General features: G+C 41.9%; 1 protein-coding gene across 1 annotated transcript in view; it reads left to right on the top strand.

Moving 5' to 3' along the window:
- The window catches only part of LOC127640294 (receptor-type tyrosine-protein phosphatase eta-like), a 48,540-nt gene extending 21,077 nt beyond the window's left edge, over positions 1 to 27,463 (top strand). Inside the window, exons 6-22 of the mRNA XM_052122741.1 lie at positions 9 to 269; positions 646 to 918; positions 1,090 to 1,350; positions 21,683 to 21,943; positions 22,115 to 22,375; positions 22,520 to 22,780; positions 22,952 to 23,212; positions 23,348 to 23,608; positions 23,992 to 24,264; positions 24,409 to 24,669; positions 24,841 to 25,101; positions 25,247 to 25,507; positions 25,874 to 26,146; positions 26,304 to 26,564; positions 26,675 to 26,771; positions 26,884 to 27,246; positions 27,376 to 27,463. Of these exons, the coding sequence (XP_051978701.1) occupies positions 9 to 269; positions 646 to 918; positions 1,090 to 1,350; positions 21,683 to 21,943; positions 22,115 to 22,375; positions 22,520 to 22,780; positions 22,952 to 23,212; positions 23,348 to 23,608; positions 23,992 to 24,264; positions 24,409 to 24,669; positions 24,841 to 25,101; positions 25,247 to 25,507; positions 25,874 to 26,146; positions 26,304 to 26,564; positions 26,675 to 26,771; positions 26,884 to 26,932 (3,836 nt within the window). The 3' untranslated portion in view covers positions 26,933 to 27,246; positions 27,376 to 27,463. The remainder of the gene's footprint in view (positions 1 to 8; positions 270 to 645; positions 919 to 1,089; positions 1,351 to 21,682; positions 21,944 to 22,114; positions 22,376 to 22,519; positions 22,781 to 22,951; positions 23,213 to 23,347; positions 23,609 to 23,991; positions 24,265 to 24,408; positions 24,670 to 24,840; positions 25,102 to 25,246; positions 25,508 to 25,873; positions 26,147 to 26,303; positions 26,565 to 26,674; positions 26,772 to 26,883; positions 27,247 to 27,375) is intronic.
- Positions 27,464 to 27,743: the final 280 nt, after the last annotated feature.

Raw genomic sequence — 27,743 nt, 5'->3', positions numbered from 1 at the left:
ATTCACAGAGCCTGATGTCATAATGAATCTCACAGTTGATAATATTACAACATCTTCTGTATCACTAAACTGGACTAAACCAAACGGTCAAAGCTCCCATTACAGAGTAGAATATGAAAATATCAATGTGACTATCAATGAAACTACTGAGAAAACCTTCATCACAATAAATAATCTGATTCCTGGATCACAGTACACATTCAAAGTTTTTACAGTTGCAGCAGATAATGTGACAGAGGGAAGATCAGATCAGATTTCACACTATACCAGTAAGACCTCTGTTTGGAAATTTCATTTTAATGAGAAATCTTTTGTGATTTCAGCCTTGAAAAAACAATTATTTTGAGCTTAAAACTGTCAATCTTCTCAATTTCTTCTGCTCTTACACTTACAGTATTTGTTCACACTGCACTCAATTCCAATTTGCTTTTCAAATCTGTTTTTGTCATTTTGTTAGTGGTGAAATCAGATCTGTTTGTTCAGACAGTAATGTCAAGATCTGGTATTTGTGCATTGGTTGTCATAATGCCGTAAAGGAATATTTCACCCAAAGATAAAAACATCAATCATACTTCTTTTCCCTTTTTTTTTTACTTCTCCCTTTGTAAAACAATTCATAATCTTTTTATTCTCTTCCCAACACAGAGCCAGATGTGATCAGGAATATCATTGTCTCTGACATCACAACTTCGTCTGTGTTCCTGAAATGGGATGAACCAATTGGAAATAGATCATTCTTCAAACTTCACTGGACTGGTTATGAATCAAACGAAATATTAACCAATCACACAACAACTAGTAACACTTCCTATAACATCACTGGACTAACTGCTGGTGTCAACTACACTTTCAACATCACAGCTGTTGCAGCAGATAATGTGACAGAGGGAAGATCAGATCAGATTTCACACTATACCAGTAAGATATATTTTCAAAATTTTAATTTAAAAAAGAAATCTTTAGAATTAAATTTGAATCTACTTTTGCTGTTGTCATTTTTTTTACTTTTGCTATATTTGTCTCTTACCTATCTGTTTCATTTTCCCCTTTCACCAAAACTGATCATGTGTTTTTCTCTCCCCAACACAGAGCCAGATGAGATAAAAATTCTCAAAGTGAGTAACATCACAACATCTTCTGTATTTCTGACATGGGAGGAACCTCTTGGAAAAAGATCTTTCTTTAGAGTTCAATGGACTGATGAGCAAACATTCAACAACACAACAACTAGTAACACTTCCTATAACATCACTGGACTAACTGCTGGTGTCAACTACACATTCAACATCACAGTTGTTGCATCAGATAATATGACAGAAGGCCAACCAATCAGGATCTCAGTCTATACTAGTAAGTTATCTACTTATATGTTTCTTAATTAAGATATTGATTAGGACAGAACTAATATTCGGATTATAGTTTGATGCATTATTTGCTTAAAAGTTTTTAGGATTCACATTTTAATCCCCAAATGTCTATAATTTTTCATTCACAGAGCCTGATGTCATAATGAATCTCAGAGTTGATAATATTACAACATCTTCTGTATCACTAAACTGGACTAAACCAAATGGTCAAAGCTCCCATTACAGAGTAGAATATGAAAATATCAATGTGACTATCAATGAAACTACTGAGAAAACCTTCATCACAATAAATAATCTGATTCCTGGATCACAGTACACATTCAAAGTTTTTACAGTTGCTGCTGATAATGTGACAGAGGGAAGATCAGATCAGATTTCACGCTATACCAGTAAGACCTCTGTTTGGAAATTTCATTTTAATGAGCAATCATTTGTAACTTCAGCCTTGAAAAAAAATCTAACATTTACTTTGAGCTGAAAACTGTCAATCTTCGGAATTTATTCTGCTCTTATACTAACGGTATTTGTTCACACTGCACTCAATTCCAATTTGCTTTTCAAATCTGTTTTTTTCATTTTGTTAGTGGTGAAATCAGTTCCCCATCTGTTGCTCACTTCGATGTTGTGTCGAAGAAGCGACACTAGGGTTCTGTCTTGAGAGTATCTTTTATCGCCTAAAAGAGCAATACACAGCGGCGTTGAACGTCCTTTTCAGGACACGTCTTTATAAAGATGCCCTTCCTTCCTTGTGTAGTTCCTGGAAGTGGTCGAGTTCTCTCCACTCCTGACGGTCACAGGCGCTGCATCGATCACACCGAGGCAGCATTTGTGGATGGTTCGTGTTCTCACTGCGAGAACAGCCGGCAGCTCCTGTCACATGTCACAACTCCCCGCCATCTCCTCCTTTGGAGCCAGAAGCTATTCATATCGCTGCGCAACACTCACATTCAAGCAGCCTCAACGCGGCAGTGGTGTCGCGACAGGTTATGTTCAGCGGAGAGTGGAGGCTTCACCCCCAGTCGGTCCAGCTGATTTGGGAACGGTTCGGCAAAGCACAGGTAGACTTGTTTGCTTCCCAAGAGACCTCCCACTGCCTGCTCTGGTACCCCTGAACCGAGGCTCTGCTCGGGACAGACACGCTGGCACACAGCTGGCCCCAGGGGCTGCGCAACTATGCATTTCCCAGAGTGAGCGTTCTTGCATGGGTGCTGTGCAAGGTCAGGGAGGACGAGGAATATGTCATTCTTGTGGCCCCCTACTGGCCCACTCGGTTTTCGGATCTTGTGTTCCTCACGACATCCCCTCCCTGGCGAATTCCTCTTAGGAAGGACGTTCTTTCTCAGGGACGGGGTACCCTCTGGCACCTGCGCCCAGACCTCTGGAACCTCCACATCTGGTCCCTGGATGGGATGTGGAAGATCTAAGTGGCCTACCACCTGCCATTGTAGACACGATCAACCAAGCCAGAGCTCCCTCTACCAGGCAACTTTACGCCCTGTCAGCAACACATGCCTGGAGTTCGGTCCGACAGACACTCACATTGTCCTAAGACCGTGATCAGGCTACGTGCCCAAGGTTCCTATGACCCCCTTCAGGGACCCTGCAAGTGCTGCCCTGGGAGGAGGCAGACCCAGCCCCTTCATTGCTGTGTCCAGTACGGGCCCTGCGTACTTATGTGGACCGCATGCAGAGCTTTAGACAGCGGAAAGGGAATGCTGTCTCCAAACAGAGGCTCTCCCAATGGGTTGTTGATCCCATAGCATTGGCCTATCACACCCAGGCCGTGCCCGCCAGTAGAACTCGGTAACGCGGAAACAACTGAACAGGTGTACCGCTTGCCTCTTTCCCCTTCACTGAGGCGATCACGTTCGCTCTCATCCCAGGAGATCCCACTAACTTGGCTCCCTGGATGACTCCTCCATAGCCCTCTGGTCTGTGAATTCAGCAGAGGAATTCCCTGACCAGACCCACTACGAGTACTGGAACTATCCTGTACTGGAATAGGTGCTCCACAGGACAGGCCCCCGTGTGGATTAATCCCCTGTGTGTATTTTCCGCAGTACGGTCCCCTTGCGAGCGGATCTGCATCTTCCTTAGGCAGTCCCCGCTGCCCCCCCCGGTCACCATGTTGTAGCAACTCCTCCCTCTTGGCAGGTATGATCTACCACCGCGCCATTTTCCACATGCAGCCTGAAAACACATGTGATGTATTTCACCACTCTTTACTTCCCTTAGTCTGGGCAGGTGTGGTCTCCACAGGGTCTTTTCTCCCTGAAAGAATAGGAGTTGGAAAAGAATGCCTTCCCCGATGCGTGTAATAGTGTTAAGATGGTCCCAGCTGCTTTAACTCTATGCGAGAAACATATAGAGAGAAAAGGCTCGGCTGGCGTGGCTTGCTCCCATGCTTGGCACGTTGCTTTGTTCCTCCCTCCGCGGTGCCAGAACCAGAAGGTTATGATGATTTTATTGGGTGTTGGGGAAGGGTACGTGCAGTCTGATGCGGCCTGTCACCTTGGCACGCAACTGCCTGCCCGCATCTGCGTCAGCAGCACACGTACACAGTTCAGGTATAGCGTGATTAAATATGGACCCATAGTGTCGCTTCTTTGGCACAACGTTGAAGTGAGTGACAGACTGGGAACGTCTAGGTTGCTATTGTAACCTCCGTTACCTGATTGAGGGAACGAGACCTTGTGTCCTCCCGGCCACGATGCTGAACCGAGCCACTGTTAAGGCCGAACCTTAGTCTCTGCTCCTCAGGGCAAAATCCTGAATGGACAGACGCATTTCCCTCCCTTTATACCTGTATGTCCAGGGGCGGGACATGCAAATTCTTTCTGCCAATTTCTCAATTAACTTTTTTCCAAGTTCAGAGATGCGTGAGGCTCTCAAGAGAGACCCCTAGTGTTGCTTCTTCGACACAATGTCTCATTCCCTCCATCAGGGAACAGAGGTTACAATAGTAACCTAGACGATCTGTTTGTTCAGTATTTTTGCATTGGTTACCATAACGTCTCGGTTACTGTCGTAACCTCTGTTCCCTGATGGAGGGAATGAGACGTTATGTTGATGTAGTGACACTAGGGTCGATCTTGAGAGCCCGAGACACCTTCAGATCTTTGAGAAAAGGCCAATGAGAATTGGAAAGTAGAATTTGCATGCCACTCCCCCCAACATATGGGTATACAAGGGAGGCTGGATTGCGGATTCATTCAGGATTTTGCACTGAGGAGCCGAGACTTGGTCCCGGCCATTACAGCGGTGTAGTTCACCCTGTGGCAAGAGGGACACGACGTGTAGGGGAAAGAAAGATGTGTCTTTAAAAAGACGTTCAATGTCACTGTGCCTGCTCTAATAGTAGAAAATGTACTCTTTTATAGGAAAAGCTCTTTTAAAGCACTGTCAAATCACCCAGGGGCGTAGTCTGCAGTGGAGTGTAGATTGGAGAGAAACTGCTGGAATGCGCCGTATATCCAACAGCATATGCTCTGAAGAGGTGAATGATTTATGATAGTATTTCAGCTTGCTGAAACACAACCGCTCAGCTCTGAAGTAAAAATCGGAATGAATCTGCATTCCAGCCTCCTTTTTATACCCGTATGTTGTGGGGAGTGGTATGCAAATTCTACTCACCAATTCTCATTGGACTTTTCTCAAAGATCTGAAGGTGTCTCAGTCTCTCTAGATCGACCCAATGTCACTACATCGACGCAACGTTGAGTGAATGACAGAAGGGGAAAATAATAAGGAATTTGGTTTATCTTTAACCAAAGATAAAAATAACAATCAAACTTTTTTTTTTTTTTACTTTGTAAAACACTTTATAATCTTTTTACTCTCTTCCCAATACAGAGCCAGATGTGATCAGGAATCTCACTGTCTCTGACATCACAACTTCATATGTGTTTCTGAAATGGGATGAACCAATAGGAAATAGATCATTTTTCAAACTTAACTGGACTGGTTATAAAACAAACGAAATAGTAACCAATCACACTTCCTATAACATCACTGGACTAACTGCTGGTGTCAACTACACATTCAACATCACAGCTGTTGCAGCAGATAATGTGACAGAAGGACAATCAATCAGGATCTCAGTCTATACTAGTACGTTATCTACTTATATGTTTCCTAATAAAGATATTGATTAGGAAATAACTAATATTCAGATTATAGATTGATGCATTATTAGTTTAAAAGTTTTTAGGAGTCACATATTAATCCCCAAATTTTTCATTCACAGAGCCTGATGTCATAATGAATCTCAGAGTTGATAATATTACGACATCATCTGTATCACTAAACTGGACTAAACCAAACGGTCAAAGCTCCCATTACAGAGTAGAATATGAAAATATCAATGTGACTATCAATGAAACTACTGAGAAAACCTTCATCACAATAAATAATCTGATTCCTGGATCACAGTACACATTCAAAGTTTTTACAGTTGCAGCAGATAATGTGACAGAGGGAAGATCAGATCAGATTTCACCCTATACCAGTAAGACCTCTGTTTGGAAATTTCATTTTAATGAGAAATCGTCTCGGGTTACATGTGTAACCCTTGTTCCCTGAAAAAAGCGGAATGAGATGTTGCGCTGCTAAGCGCTACGGGGGAACAGCTTTAGCTGTGAGCCGAGCTGAATAATGTGTGGAACACGTCAATGAACATTGACCAGAATTTATAGCCTCGGCTGATGTAATCATTAGATGCACCTGAGGCCAGGCTATAAATGGATACATCACCAGGTGTCGTCAGATACTTCTTTTGAAGAGCAGTCCTGGGACGTCCCAGTGCGGCAAAGCAGCGCAACATCTCGCTCCGCTTTTTCAGGGAACAAGGGTTACACATGTAACCCGAGACATTCCCTTTACAAAAAGCTTCACTATGATGTTGCGCTGCTAAGCGCTACGGGGAACGCAATACCCACGCCGCCGCACTTGGGGCTGTCCGGACCCCTACGGTTGTGCAGTGTACTCACAAAAACGCGAGAGGTCTCAGACATGAGCTTCAGATGTCGACTCAAGGGCATAAGACCCCGGAGTAGCATAAACGTCTAAACCATTAAATTTTGATGAATGTGTGCGAAGAGAACCCTATCGCAACACAAACTTGTCATAAAAACTGATGAATGTGAGCGGAGAGGACCAGCCTGCCGCATCACAAACTTGTTTAGGCATGGGCTGAGATGTCGACTCAAGGACATAAGTGTCCGGAGCAGCAAAGCATCTAGCCCATAAAGTTCGATGAATGTGTGCGAAGAGAACCCTATCGCAACACAAACTTGTCATAAAACTGATGAATGTGAGCCGAGAGGACCAGCCTGCCGCATCACAAACTTGTTCAGGTATGAGCTGAGATGTCGACTCAAGGGCATAAGAGCCCGGAGTGCAGAACATCCAAACTAAAAAGTCCAATGAATGTGTGCGGAGAGGACAACCTGCCGCATCACAAACTTGTTTAGGCATGGGCTGAGATGTCGACTCAAGGACATAAGTGTCCGGAGCAGCAAAGCATCTAGCCCATAAAGTTCGATGAATGTGTGCGAAGAGAACCCTATCGCAACACAAACTTGTCATAAAAACTGATGAATGTGAGCGGAGAGGACCAGCCTGCCGCATCACAAACTTGTCCAGACATGAGCTTGAGATGTCAACTCAAGGGCATAAAAGCCCGGAGTGGCAAAACATCCAAACTATAAAAATCTAATGAATGTGTGTGGAGAGGACAACCTGCCGCATCACAAACTTGCTGCAGAGGGAGACCTCTAGCCAAGGTTTTAGAGGAGGAGAGCCCTCTGGTAGAGTGCGCCCTGAAACCTACTGGCTGAAGCTTGACCGCTACCGTAGGCCCGGGCAATAATGAGGATGGCTCTTTGAGGGCACCCCGCCCACCAAGCCGTGGCAAACCGCAGTGGCCACATAGAACCTGGCAGTGGCGAGGCAAGTGCCCGCTGACAGTTCTTTCTACAGAAAATCCAGAACTGAAGCAAACTGGCAGTTAGCTGGTTCTGTAATAAGAACTTTAGTAGAAGGAAACGCATGCAGGCGATTTGCGCTATTACTGCTCAGCCCCTCCCGAGGGGAGGGGGGACTGGGCGACTTCGGGAGAAGTAGAGGAGACATTGCGCTTATCAACAGAGGCTAAGAGGTCCTCTTCTGCCCTGTAAAATCTACCCAGATCAGTTCCAAGTGGAGGGAGCCCTAGCACTAGAAATGGTCTCAATAACCCCAAGAGAAAACCCTGTGAACCCCATTTGGTACCCTTAGGGGCCAGAATGAAAGGTTTCACAATTCGGGCCAAGGATGAGAAGGTCCTCCCTGTTCGAATCGCCCAAGGCGAGCCGTCGAGGAGAGGAATTAGCTCCGAGAAACATATCCTGTTCGGCCAGCGTAGCCATTAATACTGAGGCAAGACCCTTGCTGGTGAACATCGCCAAGACTCCCGGAGCAGAGAAACTGGGGAAAGAAATGCATACAGACGCATTCTGGGTCATGCATGTGTTTTAACGCCCAGACCCAAGGGGCTGGGTGATTTCAGGGAGAAGTAGAGGAGACATTGCGCTATACATAGAGGCTTAAGAGGTCCTCTTCTGCCCTAAGATCTCACCCAAACTTGTTCCAAGTGGAAAAAGCCTGGCATTTAAAAAGGTCTCGATAACCTCAAGAGAAAGCCCTGTGTCCCTCAGTTGGTACCCTTAGGGGCCAAACATGAAAGATTCCACAATTCGGGCAGGGATGAAATATTGCCCTGTGCCTGAGATAGAAGATCCTTCCTGTTCGAATCGCCCAAGGCTAGTCGTCGAGGGAAGAGATTAGCTCCGAGAACCAAGCCCTGTTCGGCCAGCGGTGCTATCAGTAAGAGGCAAAAACCCTTGCTGGCTAACTCTGGGCAACTACTACCTTAGGGTGGAGTTCTTAACTCCCCGCTGGTATTTCCTGTCTGGACCGTGAATCTGCTCCCGTGATACTGGGCATCCAGGGATATAACTGACCTGAGTGACAGGAGCTTACCCTGGCCCCTAAGGAGAATCCGACGTGTCAGAAATACAGCTGACAAGAACGTGGGTCTCCTTGAAGATTTATGTAAGAGGCTACCGCTGTATTGTCCACCAGCACTCAAGACATGGCAGCCTCAGGAGGAGGTATTTCAGGGCCAGAAATACAGCCATCAATCCGAGACAGTGACTGTGACAACCGAGCTGATGACCCTCCTATCCCCTTAAGCTGGACTGACCACTTAAGGCCGCTACCCCGCCCGTCAGGGAGGCGTCTGTCGTTAGCAGTCTGCGACAACAAGACGCACCTAGAGTGGGACCCAAGGCAGAAAACCGGGTCTGAACCACATAGAAAGGGAACGAAGCCTGAGGCGCTGAACCTTATTTAGCCCAGGGGTTTTGGCCCTTGGAAGAAATCCCCTGGCTTTTGGCCACAACAAAAACGGTCTCATGAGCAGAAGGTCCAGAGGGATCACCGTGGACGCCGTTCAGCCCTGAGACCTGGAAATCGTTGATACTGATAACAGTGCAACCTTGACCTAGCCTGACTTTGCTCAGGGTGATCTGAATGGACTCAATCCTAGCGGGAGACAGTTGTGCCCGCATTGTGATTGAACTCCATACGATGCCCCGATAAACTGTGTTCTGAGTGGGAGAGAGGACGCTTTTCTTGGCGTTGAGCCTCAACCCCAGAGAAACAGATGAGCTAAGACGATGTCCCTGTGCTGAACTGCCAGTTCCTGGAACTGCTCTAGGATCAGCCAGTCGTCTACGTAATTCAGAATGCAGATTCCCCAGGAGTCGCAAGGAGCCAGTGCTACATCGTGCATTGTGAATGTGCGGGTAAAAAGGGCTAGGCTGAGTGAAAGAACCTGACCCTGGAAGACTTCGCCCCCGGAAGTGAACCTCAGGAACTTTCCATGTTGTGGCAGAACTTCTAAATGAAGTATAGAAGTGCGTCATAAGATCGATGGTGACCAGCCAAACGAGTTGTAGGGCTTGAGACACGACCATCTTGACAGGCATCATCTTGGACTTGAACACCCACGGGTAGTTCAAGCTTTAAGAGCTAAGCCAGACGCCACCCCTCACCCTCCATGGGAAACGGGAAGTATTTAGTTTAATAACCTAACTCTCTCTCTGGAAGGGGAACACATACCATGGCCCCTTTAACCAGGAGATTGAGTTTTGTTTTGTTTTTTTTTTGTTTTTTGTTTTTACAAAAAAAATAAATCCGGTTTACGGTAGTGAGAACACGCCGTTGAAACACGGAAAAGCGGCAAGAGAATTAAATCCTGACGCCCTTATAAGACCCACAGAAAAGAATATATCCGGCAGAAGTTTCCATGCTGCCAGGATCTCTGAGATGGGTATTATATTTTAACACTTCCTGTTGAGGGGTTGTCGGGTGTTTCGCGTCCTGAATAAAATGCAGGAACAGCGAAAACACCCAATTTTGACGGAAGCCTCTGCAACCCGAAACACCAAGAGGTGGCTCAGCACCCACGATAGTCGAATATAATGACGTCGAGGGTATGTGAACACGGGAAGAAAATATATATATATATATATTTTTTTTTTTTAGGGGTTCTCCATGAGCGAAAAAGCTCTTCATGGAGGTTATCAAAGAAAGGGAAGGGACCCATGAGGCGTTCCCTTTCTTAGACTGGAAGATAAAATCTATCCCCTAATTTGGAGCGTTTGGGGTCTCTTTTTGCGTGGCCAGTCCAATCTGGCAACCGCGACGAGTAACAACATCGAGCAATTCCTCCGTAGATTTTTTATCGTGGACGGAAAGCTCGGAGGCGGAAGAGAATCGCGATCCACCTCATGATCCGAAGAAGCGCCGAACGCTGCCGAGATCATGTGAAGGACCAGCTGGGTTTGGGGAGAGAGTGAGAGAAAGGGGTCAACCCGTCTCTTGCTCCTCAGCCAAATCCATGCACGAGCCCCACGAACGATCTTTTCGTGAGTGCTGACTCCTGGAAGCAAGCTAGGCGAAGCACGACACACTCTGCCTGTTAAAGCAAATCGCAGTGCTCGCGACCGCCCTGCTGCAACGCGAGAGCAGCGTGCTCTTACCCCCAAACAAACACCAAAAACTGATGTGTGCCGTCTTCAGCTATAGAGCGAGAAGAGGGAACACGCACCGCTTGCTGCTGTCAGTCATTCTCTCTTTTTTTTTTTTTTAGAAATATATATATATATATATATATATATATATAATGTTTTCTAAACAGAAGAGAAAAATAGAACAACGTTCACTGCACACTGCCTAACTGATTCTATCTCCTAACAGAGGAAAGGAAGTTTTGACAGGGTGTGTGAAACACACAGAAACAGAATCGCTCTGAAAAAAGAGCTTCTGACGACACCTGGTGATGTATCCATTTATAGCCTGACCTCAGGTGCATCTAATGATTACATCAGCCGAGGCTATAAATTCCGGTCAATGTTCATTGACGTGTTCCACACATTATGCAGCTCGGCTCACAGCTAAAGCTGTTCCCCCGTAGCGCTTAGCAGCAACATCGTAGTGAAGCTTTTTGTAAAGGGAACTTTTGTGACTCAGCCTTGAAAAAATCAAACAATTATTTTGAGCTTAAAACTGTCAATCTTTGAATTTCTTCTGCTCTTACACTTACAGTATTTGTTCACACTGCACTCAATTCCAATTTGCTTTTCAAATCTGTTTTTGTCATTTTGTTAGTGGTGAAATCAGATCTGTTTGTTCAGACAGTAATGCCAATATCTGGTATTTGTGCATTGGTTGTCATAATGCCGTAAATGAATATTTCACCCAAAGATAAAAACATCAATCATACTTCTTTTCCCTTTTTTTTTTACTTCTCCCTTTGTAAAACAATTCATAATCTTTTTATTCTCTTCCTAACACAGAGCCAGATGTGATCAGGAATCTCATTGTCTCAGACATCAAAACTTCGTCTGTGTTCCTGAAATGGGATGAACCAATTGGAAATAGATCATTCTTCAAACTTCACTGGACTGGTTATGAATCAAACGAAATATTAACCAATCACACAACAACTAGTAACACTTCATATAACATCACTGGACTAACTGCTGGTGTCAACTACACATTCAACATCACAGCTGTTGCAGCAGATAATGTGACAGAAGGCCAACCAATCAGGATCTCAGTCTATACTAGTACGTTATCTAATTATATGTTTCTTAATTAAGATATTGATTAGGAAATAACTCATATTCAGATTATAGATTGATGCATTATTTGTTTAAAAGTTTTTAGGATTCACATTTTAATCCCCAAATGTCTATAATTTTTCATTCACAGAGCCTGATGTCATAATGAATCTCAGAGTTGATAATATTACAACATCTTCTGTATCACTAAACTGGACTAAACCAAATGGTCAAAGCTCCCATTACAGAGTAGAATATGAAAATATCAATGTGACTATCAATGAAACTACTGAGAAAACCTTCATCACAATAAATAATCTGATTCCTGGATCACAGTACACATTCAAAGTTTTTACAGTTGCAGCTGATAATGTGACAGAGGGAAGATCAGATCAGATTTCATGCTATACCAGTAAGACCTCTGTTTGGAAATTTCATTTTAATGAGCAATCATTTGTAACTTCAGCCTTGAAAAAAATCTAACATTTACTTTGAGCTGAAAACTGTCAATCTTCTGAATTTCTTCTGCTCTTATACTAACAGTATTTGTTCACACTGCACTCAATTCCAATTTGCTTTTCAAATCTGTTTTTGTCATTTTATTCAGCAGCACACGTACACAGTTCAGGTATGGCGTGATTAAATATGGACCCATAGTGTCGCTTTTTTGGCACAACGTTGAAGTGAGTGACAGATTGGGAACGTCTAGGTTGCTATTGTAACCTCCGTTCCCTGATGGAGGGAACGAGACCTTGTGTCCTCCCGGCCACAATGCTGAACCGAGCCACTGTTAAGGCCGAACCTTAGTCTCGGCTCCTCAGGGCAAAATCCTGAATGGACATACGCATTTCCCTCCCTTTATACCTGTATGTCCAGGGGAGGGACATGCAAATTCTGTCTGCCAATTTCTCATTTAACTTTTTTCCAAGTTCAGAGATGCGTGAGGCTCTCAAGAGAGACCCCTAGTGTTGCTTATTCGACACAACGTCTCATTCCCTCCATCAGGGAACGGAGGTTACAATAGTAACCTAGACGATCTGTTTGTTCAGTATTTTTGCATTGGTTAACATAACGTCTCGGTTACTGTCGTAACCTCTGTTCCCTGATGGAGTGACACTAGGGTCGATCTCGAGAGCCCGAGACACCTTCACATCTTTGAGAAAAGGCCAATGAGAATTGGAAAGTAGAATTTGCATGCCACTCCCCCCAACATACGGGTATAAAAGGGAGGCTGGAATGCGGATTCATTCAGGATTTTGCACTGAGGAGCTGAGACCTGGTCCCGGCCATTACAGCGGTGTAGTTCACCCTGTGGCAAGAGGGACACGACGTGTAGGGGAAAGAAAGACGCGTCTTTAAAAAGACGTTCAATGTCACTGTGCCTGCTCTAATCGTAGAAAATTTACTCTTTTAGAGGAAAAGCTCTTTTAAAGCACTGTAAAAGCGCCCAGGGGCTTAGTCTGCAGTGGAGTGCAGACTGGAGAGAAACTGCTGGAATGTGCCGTATATCCAACAGCATATGCTCTGAAGAGATGAATGATTTGTGATAGTATTTCAGCTTATTGAAACACAACCGCTCGTCTCCGAAGTACAAATCGGAATGAATCTGCATTCCAGCCTCCCTTTTATATCCGTATGTTAGGGGGAGTGGCATGCAAATTCTGCTCGCCAATTCTCATTGGACTTTTCTCAAAGATCTGAAGGTGTCTCAGTCTCTCTAGATCGACCCAATGTCACTACATCGACGCAACGTTGAGTGAATGACAGAAGGGGAAAATAATAAGGAATAGTTCAACCAAAGATAAAAAATAACGATTAAACTTTTTTTTTTCTGCTTCTCACTTTGTAAAACACTTTATAATCTTTTTACTCTCTTCCCAATACAGAGCCAGATGTGATCAGGAATCTCACTGTCTCTGATAAAAATATCAAATTGATGCATTATTTGTTTAAAAGTTTTTAGGATTCACATTTTAATCCCCAAATTTTTCATTCACAGATCCTGATGTCATAATGAATCTCAGAGTTGATAATATTACAACATCATCTGCATCACTAAACTGGACTAAACCAAACGGTCAAAGCTCCCATTACAGAGTAGAATATGAAAATATCAATGTGACTATCAATGAAACTACTGAGAAAACCTTCATCACAATAAATAATCTGATTCCTGGATCACAGTACACATTCAAAGTTTTTACAGTTGCAGCAGATAATGTGACAGAGGGAAGATCAGATCAGATTTCACACTATACCAGTAAGACCTCTGTTTGGAAATTTCATTTTAATGAGAAATCTTTTGTGACTTTAGCCTTGATAAAAATCAAACAATTATTTTGAGCTTAAAACTGTCGATCTTCTGAATTTCTTCTGCTCTTACACTTACAGTATTTGTTCACACTGCACTCAGTTCCAATTTGCTTTTCAAATCTGTTTTTGTCATTTTGTTAGTGGTGAAATCAGATCTGTTTGTTCAGACAGTAATGTCAATATCTGGTATTTGTGCATTGGTTGTCATAATGCCGTATAGGAATATTTCACCCAAAGATAAAAACATCAATCATACTTCTTTTTCCTTTTTTTTACTTCTCCCTTTGTAAAACAATTCATAATCTTTTTATTCTCTTCCCAACACAGAGCCAGATGTGATCAGGAATCTCATTGTCTCTGACATCACAACTTCGTCTGTGTTCCTGAAATGGGACGAACCAATTGGAAATAGATCATTCTTCAAACTTCACTGGACTGGTTATAAATCAAACGAAATATTAACCAATCACACAACAACTAGTAACACTTCCTATAACATCACTGGACTAACTGCTGGTGTCAACTACACATTCAACATCACAGCTGTTGCAGCAGATAATGTGACAGAAGGTCAACCAATCAGGATCTCAGTCTATACTAGTAAGTTATCTACTTATATGTTTCCTAATAACGATATAGATTAGGAAATAACTAATATTCGGATTATAGATTGATGCATTATTTGTTTAAAGTTTTTAGGATTCACATTTTAATCCCCAAATGTCTATAATTTTTCATTCACAGATCCTGATGTCATAATGAATCTCAGAGTTGATAGTATTACAACATCATCTGTATCACTAAACTGGACTAAACCAAACGGTCAAAGCTCCCATTACAGAGTAGAATATGAAAATATCAATGTGACTATCAATGAAACTACTGAGAAAACTTTCATCACAATAAATAATCTGATTCCTGGATCACAGTACACATTCAAAGTTTTTACAGTTGCAGCAGATAATGTGACAGAGGGAAGATCAGATCAGATTTCACACTATACCAGTAAGATTTTAATTTAAAATAGAAATCTTTAGAATTAAATTCGAATCTACTTTTGCTGTTGTCATTTTTTTACTTTTGCTATATTTGTCTCTTACTTATCTGTTTCATTTTCCCCTTTCACCAAAACTGATCATGTGTTTTTCTCTCCCCAACACAGAGCCAGATGAGATAAAAATTCTCAAAGTGAGTAACATCACAACATCTTCTGTATTTCTGACATGGGAGGAACCTCTTGGAAAAAGATCTTTCTTTAGAGTTCAATGGACTGATGAGCAAACATTCAACAACACAACAACTAGTAACACCTCCTATAACATCACTGGACTAACTGCTGGTGTCAACTACACATTCAACATCACAGCTGTTGCAGCTGATAATGTGACAGAGGGAAGATCAGTTCAGATTTCACGCTATACCAGTAAGACCTCTGTTTGGAAATTTAATTATAATGAGAAATCTTTTGTAACTTCAGCCTTGAAAAAAATCTAACATTTACTTTGAGCTGAAAACTGTCAATCTTCTGAATTTCTTCTGCTTTTATACTAATAGTATTTGTTCACACTGCACTCAATTCCAATTTGCTTTTCAAATCTGTTTTTGTCATTTTGTTAGTGGTGAAATCAGTTCCCCGTCTGTCGCTCACTTCGACGTGGTATCGAAGAAGCGACACTAGGGGTCTCTCTTGAGAGTATTGTGCATCTCTGAACTTCAGAGAAGTTCGGAACCGATCGGTTGTGTGATCAGCGAGCTGCATTCACAGACTGTTCACTTCATCTCTACAAGAGCATATGCTGTTGGATCTATGGCGCATATCAGCGACTTTCTCCTTCTCTACACAGCAGTGCAGCTTTTCCCCTGGGCGCCGCGACAGTGCTTTTAAAAGAGAATCTTTTCCGAAAAGAGTTTATTTCTCTAAAAGAGCAATACACAGCGGCGTTGAACGTCCTTTTCAGGACACGTCTTTATAAAGATGCCCTTCCTTCCTTGTGTAGTTCCTGGAAGTGGTCGAGTTCTCTCCACTCCTGACGGTCACAGGCGCTGCCTCGTGTGTGTCTGGGCCGCGATCACACCGAGGCAGCATTTGTGGATGGTTCGTGTTCTCACTGCGAGAACCTTACCATGTCAACGTTGCAGTCGTGGCTTTCCTTCCTAAAAAGGAACGCCACTCCAGCTGCCCCCTGCACCGCTCCTTTTTCCCACGGAATTGAAGAAGACCCGGCTGTTGGTTGAGGCGATTTGGGGATGGCACCGGGCTCGGTTTCGGCAGGTACATCCCCACGAATCACCAGCCGTGCGACACGCTCGTTGACTTCCGCCTGGGCTCGGGGTGACAGCGGCTCGCCTCACAACCAGTCTGCCTATCCCCTTGAGCCTCCCGAGCTGGATGATGAGCTCACCGCTGCATCGGATAGTGTTCCAGTATCTGACACGGAAGACTCGATTGGGCTGCCATCCTCGGGCTGTCATCAGCTGGGGCTGGACTTGAACCCTCCGTCCTCCCCACTGCCTTCACAGCTGGATGATTGGTTCCTCGAGTCTGAGCGCCGCTCACAGCCAATGCCCTCCCGGTTTCTTTCTTCCCGGAGGTGCATGATAAGCTGACGAGGTCGTGGAGGGCACCTTTTACTGCCTGCAACCGACCCCCTCGCACATCCGCTCTCACTACCCTTGACGGCAGAGCAGTCCACGTCTACTCGGTGGTCCCCCAGGTGGACAGTGTGGTTGCGTTCCACCTGTCTCCCGAGAACGCCGCCACCTGGCGGGATCGCCCGGTGCTCCCCTCCAAGTCCTGTAGGATGACGTTGTCACTGACCTCCAAAGCCTACAGCGCGGCCGGACAGGCCACTTCCGCCTTGCATGCCATGGCCCTCCTGCAAGTTCACCAGGCCAAGGCACTCAAAGATATGCACTTGGGTAGTCCTGACCCTGACGTGTTGCAGGAACTGAGCTCAGCGACCGACCTTGCCCTCAGGGTCACGAAGGTCTCAGCAGGGATTCTCGGGCAGGAAATGTGTGACATCTGTGGCTGAACCTGGTCAAGATGCGGGACGTGGACAAGGCATGCTTCTGCAACGCCCCCTTCTCCCAGTTCGGTCTCTTTGGCGACACCACCGAGGAGTTCACCCAGCAGTTCTCAGCGATGAAGAAACAAACGGAGGCCATCTCTCACATCCTGCCCCGTTGTGCCACTAGCACGGGCTGTGCTCCATCTGCTTGCCGAGGGCATCCTCCTGCGGCTTCCAGGAAACGTGCAGCTCTGCCTCAACCTGGGCCCAGCTCTCAGCCCCAGCCCCACAGGACGCGCACACCCCCATCTCTCAAACATCCTCCAGGACCCAGAAGGCTACCAAGCATTCCTGAGACGGACGACCAGAGATCGAGACGTTTGCTCTGGAGCTGGTAAGCAGACCACTCCGTCACCTGGTGGAGGGCCGGGAGTAGAATCCTCAGTTCAGTTTGTTTCCTTTGCCCCCACCTTCTGGCTGCGGTACCCACATTCTCAATAAAAGAGCAATTTCCTCTCCCTCTGGGTCAACTGGCCTGCAAATGCCGTTCTCACAGCATCCCTGTGCCACACCACAAAAGTGGCCGGACGCTGACCCCCCGCCTCTGGACCCATGATTGCTGCCCCCCGGCCGGCAGCTCCTGTCACATGTCACTGCTCCCCCGCCATCTCCTCCTTTGGAGCAAGAAGGGATTCAGATCGCTGCGCAACACTCACATTCAAGCAGCCTCAACGAGGCAGTGGACATGCTGTCGTGACAAGTTATGTTCAGTGAAGAGTGGAGGCTTCACCCCCAGTTGGTCCAGCTGATTTGGGAACGGTTCGGAAAAGCACAGGTAGACCTGTTTGCTTCACAAGAGACCTCCCACTGCCTGCTCTGGTACCCCTGAACCGAGGCTCTGCTCGGGACAGACACGCTGGCACACAGCTGGCCCCGGGGGCTGTGCAACTATGCATTTCCCCCAGTGAGCATTCTTGCATGGGTGCTGTGCAAGGTCAGGGAGGACGAGGAACATGTCATTCTGGTGGCCCCCTATTGGCCCACTCGAACTTGGTTCTCGGATCTCGTGTGCCTCGTGACATCCCCTCCCTGGCGAATTCCCCTGAGGAAGGACCTTCTTTCTCAGGGACGGGGCACCCTCTGGCACCCGCGCCCAGACCTCTGGAACCTCCACGTCTGGTCCCTGGACGGGATGCGGAAGATCTAAGTGGCCTACCACCTGCCGTTGTAGACACAATCAACCAAGCCAGAGCTCCCTCTACCAGGCAACTTTACACCCTGTCAGCAACACAGGCCTGGAGTTCGGTCCGGCAGACACTCACATCGTCCTAAGACAGTGACCAGGCTACGTGCCCAAGGTTCCTACGACCCCCTTCAGGAACCAAGCCCCTTCATTGCTGTGTCCAGTACGGGCCCTGCGTACTTATGTGGACCGCATGCAGAGCTTTAGACAGTGGAAAGGGAACACTGTCTCCAAACAGAGGCTCTCCCACTGGGTTGTTGATGCCATAGCATTGGCCTATCACACCCAGGCCGTGCCCGCAAGTAGAACTCGGTAACACGGAAACAACTGAACAGATGTACCCCTTGCCTCTTTCCCCTGCACTGAGGCGATCACGTTCGCTCTCATCCCAGGAGATCCCACTAACTTGGCTCCCTGGATGACTCCTCCATAGCCCTCTGGTCTGTGAATTCAGTGGAGGAATTCCCTGACCAGACCAACTACGAGTACTGGAACTATTCTGTACTGGAATAGGTGCTCCACAGGACAGGCCCCCGTGTGGATTAATCCCCCTGTGTGTATTTTCCGCAGTACGGTCCCCTTGCGAGCGGATCTACATCTTCCTTAGGCAGTCCCCGCTGCCCCCCGGTCACCGTGTTGTAGCAACTCCTCCCTCTTGGCAGGTATGACCTACCACCGCGCCATTTTCCACATGCAGCCTGAAAACCCATGTGATGTATTTCACCACTCTTTACCTCCCATAGTCTGGGCAGGTGTGGTCTCCACAGGGTCTTTTCTCCCTGAAAGAATAGGAGTTGGAAAAGAATGCCTTCCCCGATGCGTGTAATAGTGTTAAGATGGCCCCAGCTGCTTTAACTCTATGCTTGAAACATATAGAGAGAAAAGGCTCGGCTGGTGTGGCTTGCTCCCATGCTTGGCATGTTGCCTTGTTCCTCCCTCCGCGGTGCCAGAACCAGAAGGTTATGACGATTTTATTGGGTGTTGGGGAAGGGTACGTGCAGTCTGATGCGGCCTGTCTCCTTGGCACGCAACTGCCTGCCCGCATCTGCGTCAGCAGCACACGTACACAGTTCAGGTATGGCGTGATTAAATATGGACCCATAGTGTCGCTTCTTCGGCAAAAGTCGAAGTGAGTGACAGACTGGGAACGTCTAGGTTGCAATTGTAACCTCAATGCAGATTGGAGAGAAACTGCTGGAATGCGCCGTATATCCAACAGCATACGCTCTGAAGAGGTGAATGATTTGAGATAGTATTTCAGCTTGCTGAACACAACACAACCGCTCGTCTCTGAAGTACAAATCGGAATGAATCTGCATTCCAGCCTCCCTTTTATATCCGGATGTTGGGGGGAGTGGCATGCAAATTCTACTCGCCAATTCTCATTGGACTTTTCTCAAAGATCTGAAGGTGTCTCAGTCTCTCTAGATCGACCCAATGTCACTACATCGACTCAACGTTGAGTGAATGACAGAAGGGGAAAATAATAAATGAATAGTTCAACCAAAGATAAAAATAACAATCATACTTTTTTTTTTTCTGCTTCTCACTTTGTAAAACACTTTATAATCCTTTTACTCTCTTCCCAATACAGAGCCAGATGTGATCAGGAATCTTACTGTCTCTGATAAAAATATCAAATTGATGCATTATTAGTTTAAAAGTTTTTAGGATTCACATTTTAATCCCCAAATTTTTAATTCACAGATCCTGATGTCATAATGAATCTCAGAATTGATTATATTACAACATCATCTGCATCACTAAACTGGACTAAACCAAACGGTCAAAGCTCCCATTACAGAGTAGAATATGAAAATATCAATGTGACTATCAATGAAACTACTGAGAAAACCTTCATCACAATAAATAATCTGATTCCTGGATCACAGTACACATTCAAAGTTTTTACAGTTGCAGCTGATAATGTGACAGAGGGAAGATCAGATCAGATTTCACACTATACCAGTAAGATATATTTTCAAAATTTTAATTTAAAATTGAAATCTTTAGAATTTAATTCGAATCTACTTTTGCTGTTGTCATTTTTTTTACTTTTGTTATATTTGTCTCTTACCTATCTGTTTCATTTTCCCCTTTCACCAAAACTGATCATGTGTTTTTCTCTCCCCAACACAGAGCCAGATGAGATAAAAATTCTCAAAGTGAGTAACATCACAACATCTTCTGTATTTCTGACATGGGAGGAACCTCTTGGAAAAAGATCTTTCTTTAGAGTTCAATGGACTGATGAGCAAACATTCAACAACACAACAACTAGTAACACTTCCTATAACATCACTGGACTAACTGCTGGTGTCAACTACACATTCAACATCACAGCTGTTGCAGCAGATAATGTGACAGAAGGCCAACCAATCAGGATCTCAGTCTATACTAGTAAGTTATCTACTTATATGTTTCCTAATAAATATATTAATTAGGACAGAACTAATATTCGTATTATAGTTTGATATATTATTTGTTTAAAGTTTTTAGGATTCACATTTTAATCCCCAAATGTCTATAATTTGTCATTCACAGAGCCTGATGTCATAATGAATCTCACAGTTGATAATATTACAACATCATCTGTATCACTAAACTGGACTAAACCAAACGGTCAAAGCTCCCATTACAGAGTAGAATATGAAAATATCAATGTGACTATCAATGAAACTACTGAGAAAACCTTCATCACAATAAATAATCTGAATCCTGGATCACAGTACACATTCAAAGTTTTTACAGTTGCAGCTGATAATGTGACAGAGGGAAGATCAGATCAGATTTCACACTATACCAGTAAGACCTCTGTTTGGAAATGTCATTATAATGAGAAATCTTTTGTGTCTTCAGACTTGAAAAAATCAAACATTTAATTTGACCTGAAAACTGTCGATCTTCTGAATTTCTTCTGCTATTATACTTACAGTATTTGTTCACACTGCACTCAGTTCCAATTTGCTTTTCAAATTTGTTTTTGTCATTTTGTTAGTGGTGAAATCAGATCTGTTTGTTCAGACAGTAATGTCAATATCTGGTATTTGTGCATTGGTTGTCATAATGCCGTAAAGGAATATTTCACCCAAAGATAAAAACATCAATCATACATTTTTTCTTTACTTCTCCCTTTGTAAAATACTTCATAATCTTTTTTCTCTCTTCCCAACACAGAGCCAGATGTGATCAGGAATCTCATTGTCTCTGACATCACAACTTCGTCTGTGTTCCTGAAATGGGATGAACCAGTTGGAAATAGATCATTCTTCAAACTTCAATGGACTGGTGATAAAACAAACAAAATATTAACCAATCACACATCCTATAACATCACTGGGCTAACTGCTGGTGTCAACTACACATTCAACATCACAGCTGTTGCAGCAGATAATGTGACAGAAGGCCAACCAATCAGGATCTCAGTCTATACTAGTACGTTATCTACTTATATGTTTCTTAATTAAGAGTTTAATTAGGACAGAACTAATATTTGGATTATAGATTGATGCATTATTTGTTTAAAGTTTTTAGGATTCACATTTTAATCCCCAAATGTCTATAATTTTTCATTCACAGAGCCTGATGTCATAATGAATCTCACAGTTGATAATATTACAACATCATCTGTATCACTAAACTGGACTAAACCAAATGGTCAAAGCTCCCATTACAGAGTAGAATATGAAGATATCAATGTGACTATCAATGAATCTACTGAGAAAACCTTCATCACAATAAATAATCTGATTCCTGGATCACAGTACACATTCAAAGTTTTTACAGTTGCAGCAGATAATGTGACAGAGGGAAGATCAGATCAGATTTCACACTATACCAGTAAGATATATTTTCAAAATGTTAATTTAAAAAAGAAATCTTTAGAATTAAATTCGAATCTACTTTTGCTGTTGTCATTTTTTTTACTTTTGCTATGTTTGTCTCTTACCTATCTGTTTCATTTTCCCCTTTCACCAAAACTGATCATGTGTTTTTCTCTCCCCAACACAGAGCCAGATGAGATAAAAATTCTCAAAGTGAGTAACATCACAACATCTTCTGTATTTCTGACATGGGAGGAACCTCTTGGAAAAAGATCTTTCTTTAGAGTTCAATGGACTGATGAGCAAACATTCAACAACACAACAACTAGTAACACTTCCTATAACATCACTGAACTAACTGCTGGTGTCAACTACACATTCAACATCACAGCTGTTGCAGCAGATAATGTGACAGAAGGCCAACCAATCAGGATCTCAGTCTATACTAGTAAGTTATCTACTTATATGTTTCCTAATAAATATATTAATTAGGACAGAACTAATATTCGTATTATAGTTTGATATATTATTTGTTTAAAGTTTTTAGAATTCACATTTTAATCCCCAAATGTCTATAATTTTTCATTCACAGAGCCTGATGTCATAATGAATCTCAGAGTTGATAATATTACAACATCATCTGTATCACTAAACTGGACTAAACCAAATGGTCAAAGCTCCCATTACAGAGTAGAATATGAAAATATCAATGTGACTATCAATGAAACTACTGAGAAAACCTTCATCACAATAAATAATCTGATTCCTGGATCACAGTACACATTCAAAGTTTTTACAGTTGCAGCAGATAATGTGACAGAGGGAAGATCAGATCAGATTTCACGCTATACCAGTAAGATATATTTTCAAAATGTTAATTTAAAAAAGAAATCTTTAGAATTAAATTCGAATCTACTTTTGCTGTTGTCATTTTTTTTACTTTTGCTATGTTTGTCTCTTACTTATCTGTTTCATTTTCCCCTTTCATCAAAACTGATCATGTGTTTTTCTCTCCTCAACACAGAGCCAGATGAGATAAAAATTCTCAAAGTGAGTAACATCACAACATCTTCTGTATTTCTGACATGGGAGGAACCTCTTGGAAAAAGATCTTTCTTTAGAGTTCAATGGACTGATGAGCAAACATTCAACAACACAACAACTAGTAACACCTCCTATAACATCACTGAACTAACTGCTGGTGTCAACTACACATTCAACATCACAGCTGTTGCAGCAGATAATATGACAGAAGGCCAACCAATCAGGATCTCAGTCTATACTAGTAAGTTATCTACTTATATGTTTCCTAATAAAGATATTGATTAGGAAATAACTAATATTCGGATTATAGATTGATGCATTATTTGTTTAAAGTTTTTAGAATTCACATTTTAATCCCCACATTTTTCATTCACAGAGCCTGATGTCATAATGAATCTCACAGTTGATAATATTACAACATCTTCTGTATCACTAAACTGGACTAAACCAAATGGTCAAAGCTCCCATTACAGAGTAGAATATGAAAATATCAATGTGACTATCAATGAAACTACTGAGAAAACCTTCATCACAATAAATAATCTGATTCCTGGATCACAGTACACATTCAAAGTTTTTACAGTTGCTGCAGATAATGTGACAGAGGGAAGATCAGATCAGATTTCATGCTATACCAGTAAGACCTCTGTTTGGAAATTTCATTTTAATGAGAAATCTTTTGTGACTTTAGCCTTGAAAAAAAATCTAACAATTATTTTGAGCTTAAAACTGTCAATCTTCTCAATTTCTTCTGCTCTTACACTTACAGTATTTGTTCACACTGCACTCAATTCCAATTTGCTTTTCAAATCTGTTTTTGTCATTTTGTTAGTTGTGTATTCAGATCTGTTTGTTCAGACAGTAATGTCAAGATCTGGTATTTGTGCATTGGTTGTCATAATGCCGTAAAGGAATATTTCACCCAAAGATAAAAACATCAATCATACTTCTTTTCCCTTTTTTTTTTACTTCTCCCTTTGTAAGACAATTCATAATCTTTTTATTCTCTTCCCAACACAGAGCCAGATGTGATCAGGAATCTCATTGTCTCAGACATCACAACTTCGTCTGTGTTCCTGAAATGGGATGAACCAATTGGAAATAGATCATTCTTCAAACTTCACTGGACTGGTTATGAATCAAACGAAATATTAACCAATCACACAACAACTAGTAACATTTCCTATAACATCACTGGACTAACTGCTGGTGTCAACTACACTTTCAACATCACAGCTGTTGCAGCAGATAATGTGACAGAAGGCCAACCAATCAGGATCTCAGTCTATACTAGTATGTTACCTACTTATATGTTTCCTAATAAATATATTAATTAGGAAATAACTAATATTCGGATTATAGATTGATGCATTATTTGTTTAAAGTTTTTAGAATTCACATTTTAATCCCCAAATGTCTATAATTTTTCATTCACAGAGCCTGATGTCATAATGAATCTCACAGTTGATAATATTACAACATCTTCTGTATCACTAAACTGGACTAAACCAAACGGTCAAAGCTCCCATTACAGAGTAGAATATGAAAATATCAATGTGACTATCAATGAAACTACTGAAAAAACCTTCATCACAATAAATAATCTGATTCCTGGATCACAGTACACATTCAAAGTTTTTACAGTTGCAGCAGATAATGTGACAGAGGGAAGATCAGATCAGATTTCACACTATACCAGTAAGATATATTTTCAAAATGTTAATTTAAAAAAGAAATCTTTAGAATTAAATTCGAATCTACTTTTGCTGTTGTCATTTTTTTTACTTTTGCTATGTTTGTCTCTTACCTATCTGTTTCATTTTCCCCTTTCATCAAAACTGATCATGTGTTTTTCTCTCCTCAACACAGAGCCAGATGAGATAAAAATTCTCAAAGTGAGTAACATCACAACATCTTCTGTATTTCTGACATGGGAGGAACCTCTTGGAAAAAGATCTTTCTTTAGAGTTCAATGGACTGATGAGCAAACATTCAACAACACAACAACTAGTAACACTTCCTATAACATCACTGGACTAACTGCTGGTGTCAACTACACATTCAACATCACAGCTGTTGCAGCAGATAATGTGACAGAAGGCCAACCAATCAGGATCTCGGTGTATACTAGTATGTTATCTACTTATATGTTTCCTAATAAAGATATTGATTAGGAAATAACTAATATTCAGATTATAGTTTGATGCATTATTTGTTTAAAAGTTTTTAGGATTCACATTTTAATCCCCAAATGTCTATAATTTTTCATTCACAGATCCTGATGTCATAATGAATCTCAGAGTTGATAATATTACAACATCATCTGTATCACTAAACTGGACTAAACCAAACGGTCAAAGCTCCCATTACAGAGTAGAATATGAAAATATCAATGTGACTATCAATGAAACTACTGAGAAAACCTTCATCACAATAAATAATCTGATTCCTGGATCACAGTACACATTCAAAGTTTTTACAGTTGCAGCTGATAATGTGACAGAGGGAAGATCAGATCAGATTTCACACTATACCAGTAAGACCTCTGTTTGGAAATTTCATATTAATGAGAAATCATTTGTAACTTCAGCCTTGAAAAAAAATCTAACAATTATTTTGAGCTTAAAACTGTCAATCTTCTGAATTTCTTCTGCTCTTATACTAACGGTATTTGTTCACACTGCACTCAATTCCAATTTGCTTTTCAAATCTGTTTTTGTCATTTTGTTAGTTGTGAAATCAGATCTGTTTGTTCAGACAGTAATGTCAATATCTGGTATTTGTACATTGCCACATAAAGGAATATTTCTTCCAAAGATAAAAACATCAATCATACTTTTTTTTTTTTTACTTCTCCCTTTGTAAAACAATTCATAATCTTTTTATTCTCTTCCCAACACAGAGCCAGATGTGATCAGGAATATCATTGTCTCTGACATCACAACTTCATCTGTGTTCCTGAAATGGGATGAACCAATAGGAAATAGATCATTTTTCAAACTTAACTGGACTGGTTATAAAACAAACGAAATATTAACCAATCACACAACAACTAGTAACACCTCCTATAACATCACTGGACTAACTGCTGGTGTCAACTACACATTCAACATCACAGCTGTTGCAGCAGATAATGTGACAGAAGGACAATCAATCAGGATCTCAGTCTATACTAGTATGTTTTTTACAATTATGTTTCTATTTCTATTATGTGATATAGATCAATTTTCAAGTGAACATTATTTTTATTGACATACCCTTTTCCATGTATGAATCTTCACAACATTTATTATTATGATTTTTATTAAAATTTCCCCATTTTTCATTCACAGAGCCTGATGTCATAATGAATCTCAGAGTTGATAATATTACAACATCATCTGTATCACTAAACTGGACTAAACCAAACGGTCAAAGCTCCCATTACAGAGTAGAATATGAAAATATCAATGTGACTATCAATGAAACTACTGAGAAAACCTTCATCACAATAAATAATCTGATTCCTGGATCACAGTACACATTCAAAGTTTTTACAGTTGCAGCAGATAATGTGACAGAGGGAAGATCAGTTCAGATTTCATGCTATACCAGTAAGACATATTTGTTCTGCCAGAGCTAGATTCTGTATTAAATTCTTGAATGTGAGCTCAGCTAATCCCTCTCAAAGACAGGTAATACATTTTACCATATACTCCAGCAGGTAATCTGGATAAAACTGGGATGTTTGTTGGCATAGCTCTTGGCGTGCTCTGTATTCTCATTACCATCACTCTAATTCTATTCTTCTATTCAAGAAGGTAAATTGTCATGTTGATCCCATCACGTTAGTAAAAAATTGCAGAGAACATTAGATACAGAGGTTGTCCAGATTCAAGTTGTTCATTGTTTCTCTGTTCCTCATTGTTCCAGAAAAACAAAGGAAAAATGTTCTGAAATCCCTTTCCATGCCATTAGGTGACTGTGTAGTGTTGTTTTTGATATATTCATATTTAAATATGTATTTGTTAAAACTTAAAATTGTTACTGAACTGTATTTTTTTCTTTCTATTTCCAGAGGTAAAATGTAAGTAACATTATATAAAGTGGTGTCAACATATTTAAAATCTTTCAACATTGTTACTTTATCATTTTTATATTTATTGGTAATTTTTATTCTCAATGTTTTCTTTTTTCATGACAAGCAGCAGTATTGCTTTGAGAATAGAAGATTATGAGGAATACTTCAAGAGGAAACATGCAGACTCCAATTGTGGTTTTGCTGAAGAGTACGAGGTACAAATGAGTCAACAAATAACTTCAAAATGTTTTTTGAAACAATTTATGCCCAATATACCATAATAATATTATTTTATGTATCAAAAGCTGTGGCCATGATTTGTGGTGTGGTTTGTATGTTTTAAGGACTTGAAACCTGTTGGAACTGCACAACCTAAAGATGCTGCCCTCGCTATTGAAAACAAGGCGAAGAACCGTTATTCTAATGTGTTACCTTGTAAGTAGTCACAGATAACATGCCCAAGAAGTGCCCATTCATGAATGGGCACCGATTTATATTGCACACAAATATGGCAAGAGATTTCCTAAATCACACTGTAATCTCAGATCCTTATTACACCATGTTTGTTTTCTTGAGATAATGCTTCAAGAGTAAAATTATCAATATGTGGCGGCCCCTTTGATGATTACATCAATGCCAACTACATCCCAGTGAGTATAGTTTCGCTTGCATCATTCAGGATGTTCCACAAATCAGCTCATGACTTAAATTT

This window comes from Xyrauchen texanus, chromosome 49 (genome assembly GCF_025860055.1).
Source record: "Xyrauchen texanus isolate HMW12.3.18 chromosome 49, RBS_HiC_50CHRs, whole genome shotgun sequence".
In the NCBI taxonomy this organism is placed as follows: domain Eukaryota; kingdom Metazoa; phylum Chordata; class Actinopteri; order Cypriniformes; family Catostomidae; genus Xyrauchen; species Xyrauchen texanus.
The sequence above is the reverse complement of the archived record's forward strand: the minus strand, read 5'-3'. Positions and strand labels throughout refer to the sequence as shown.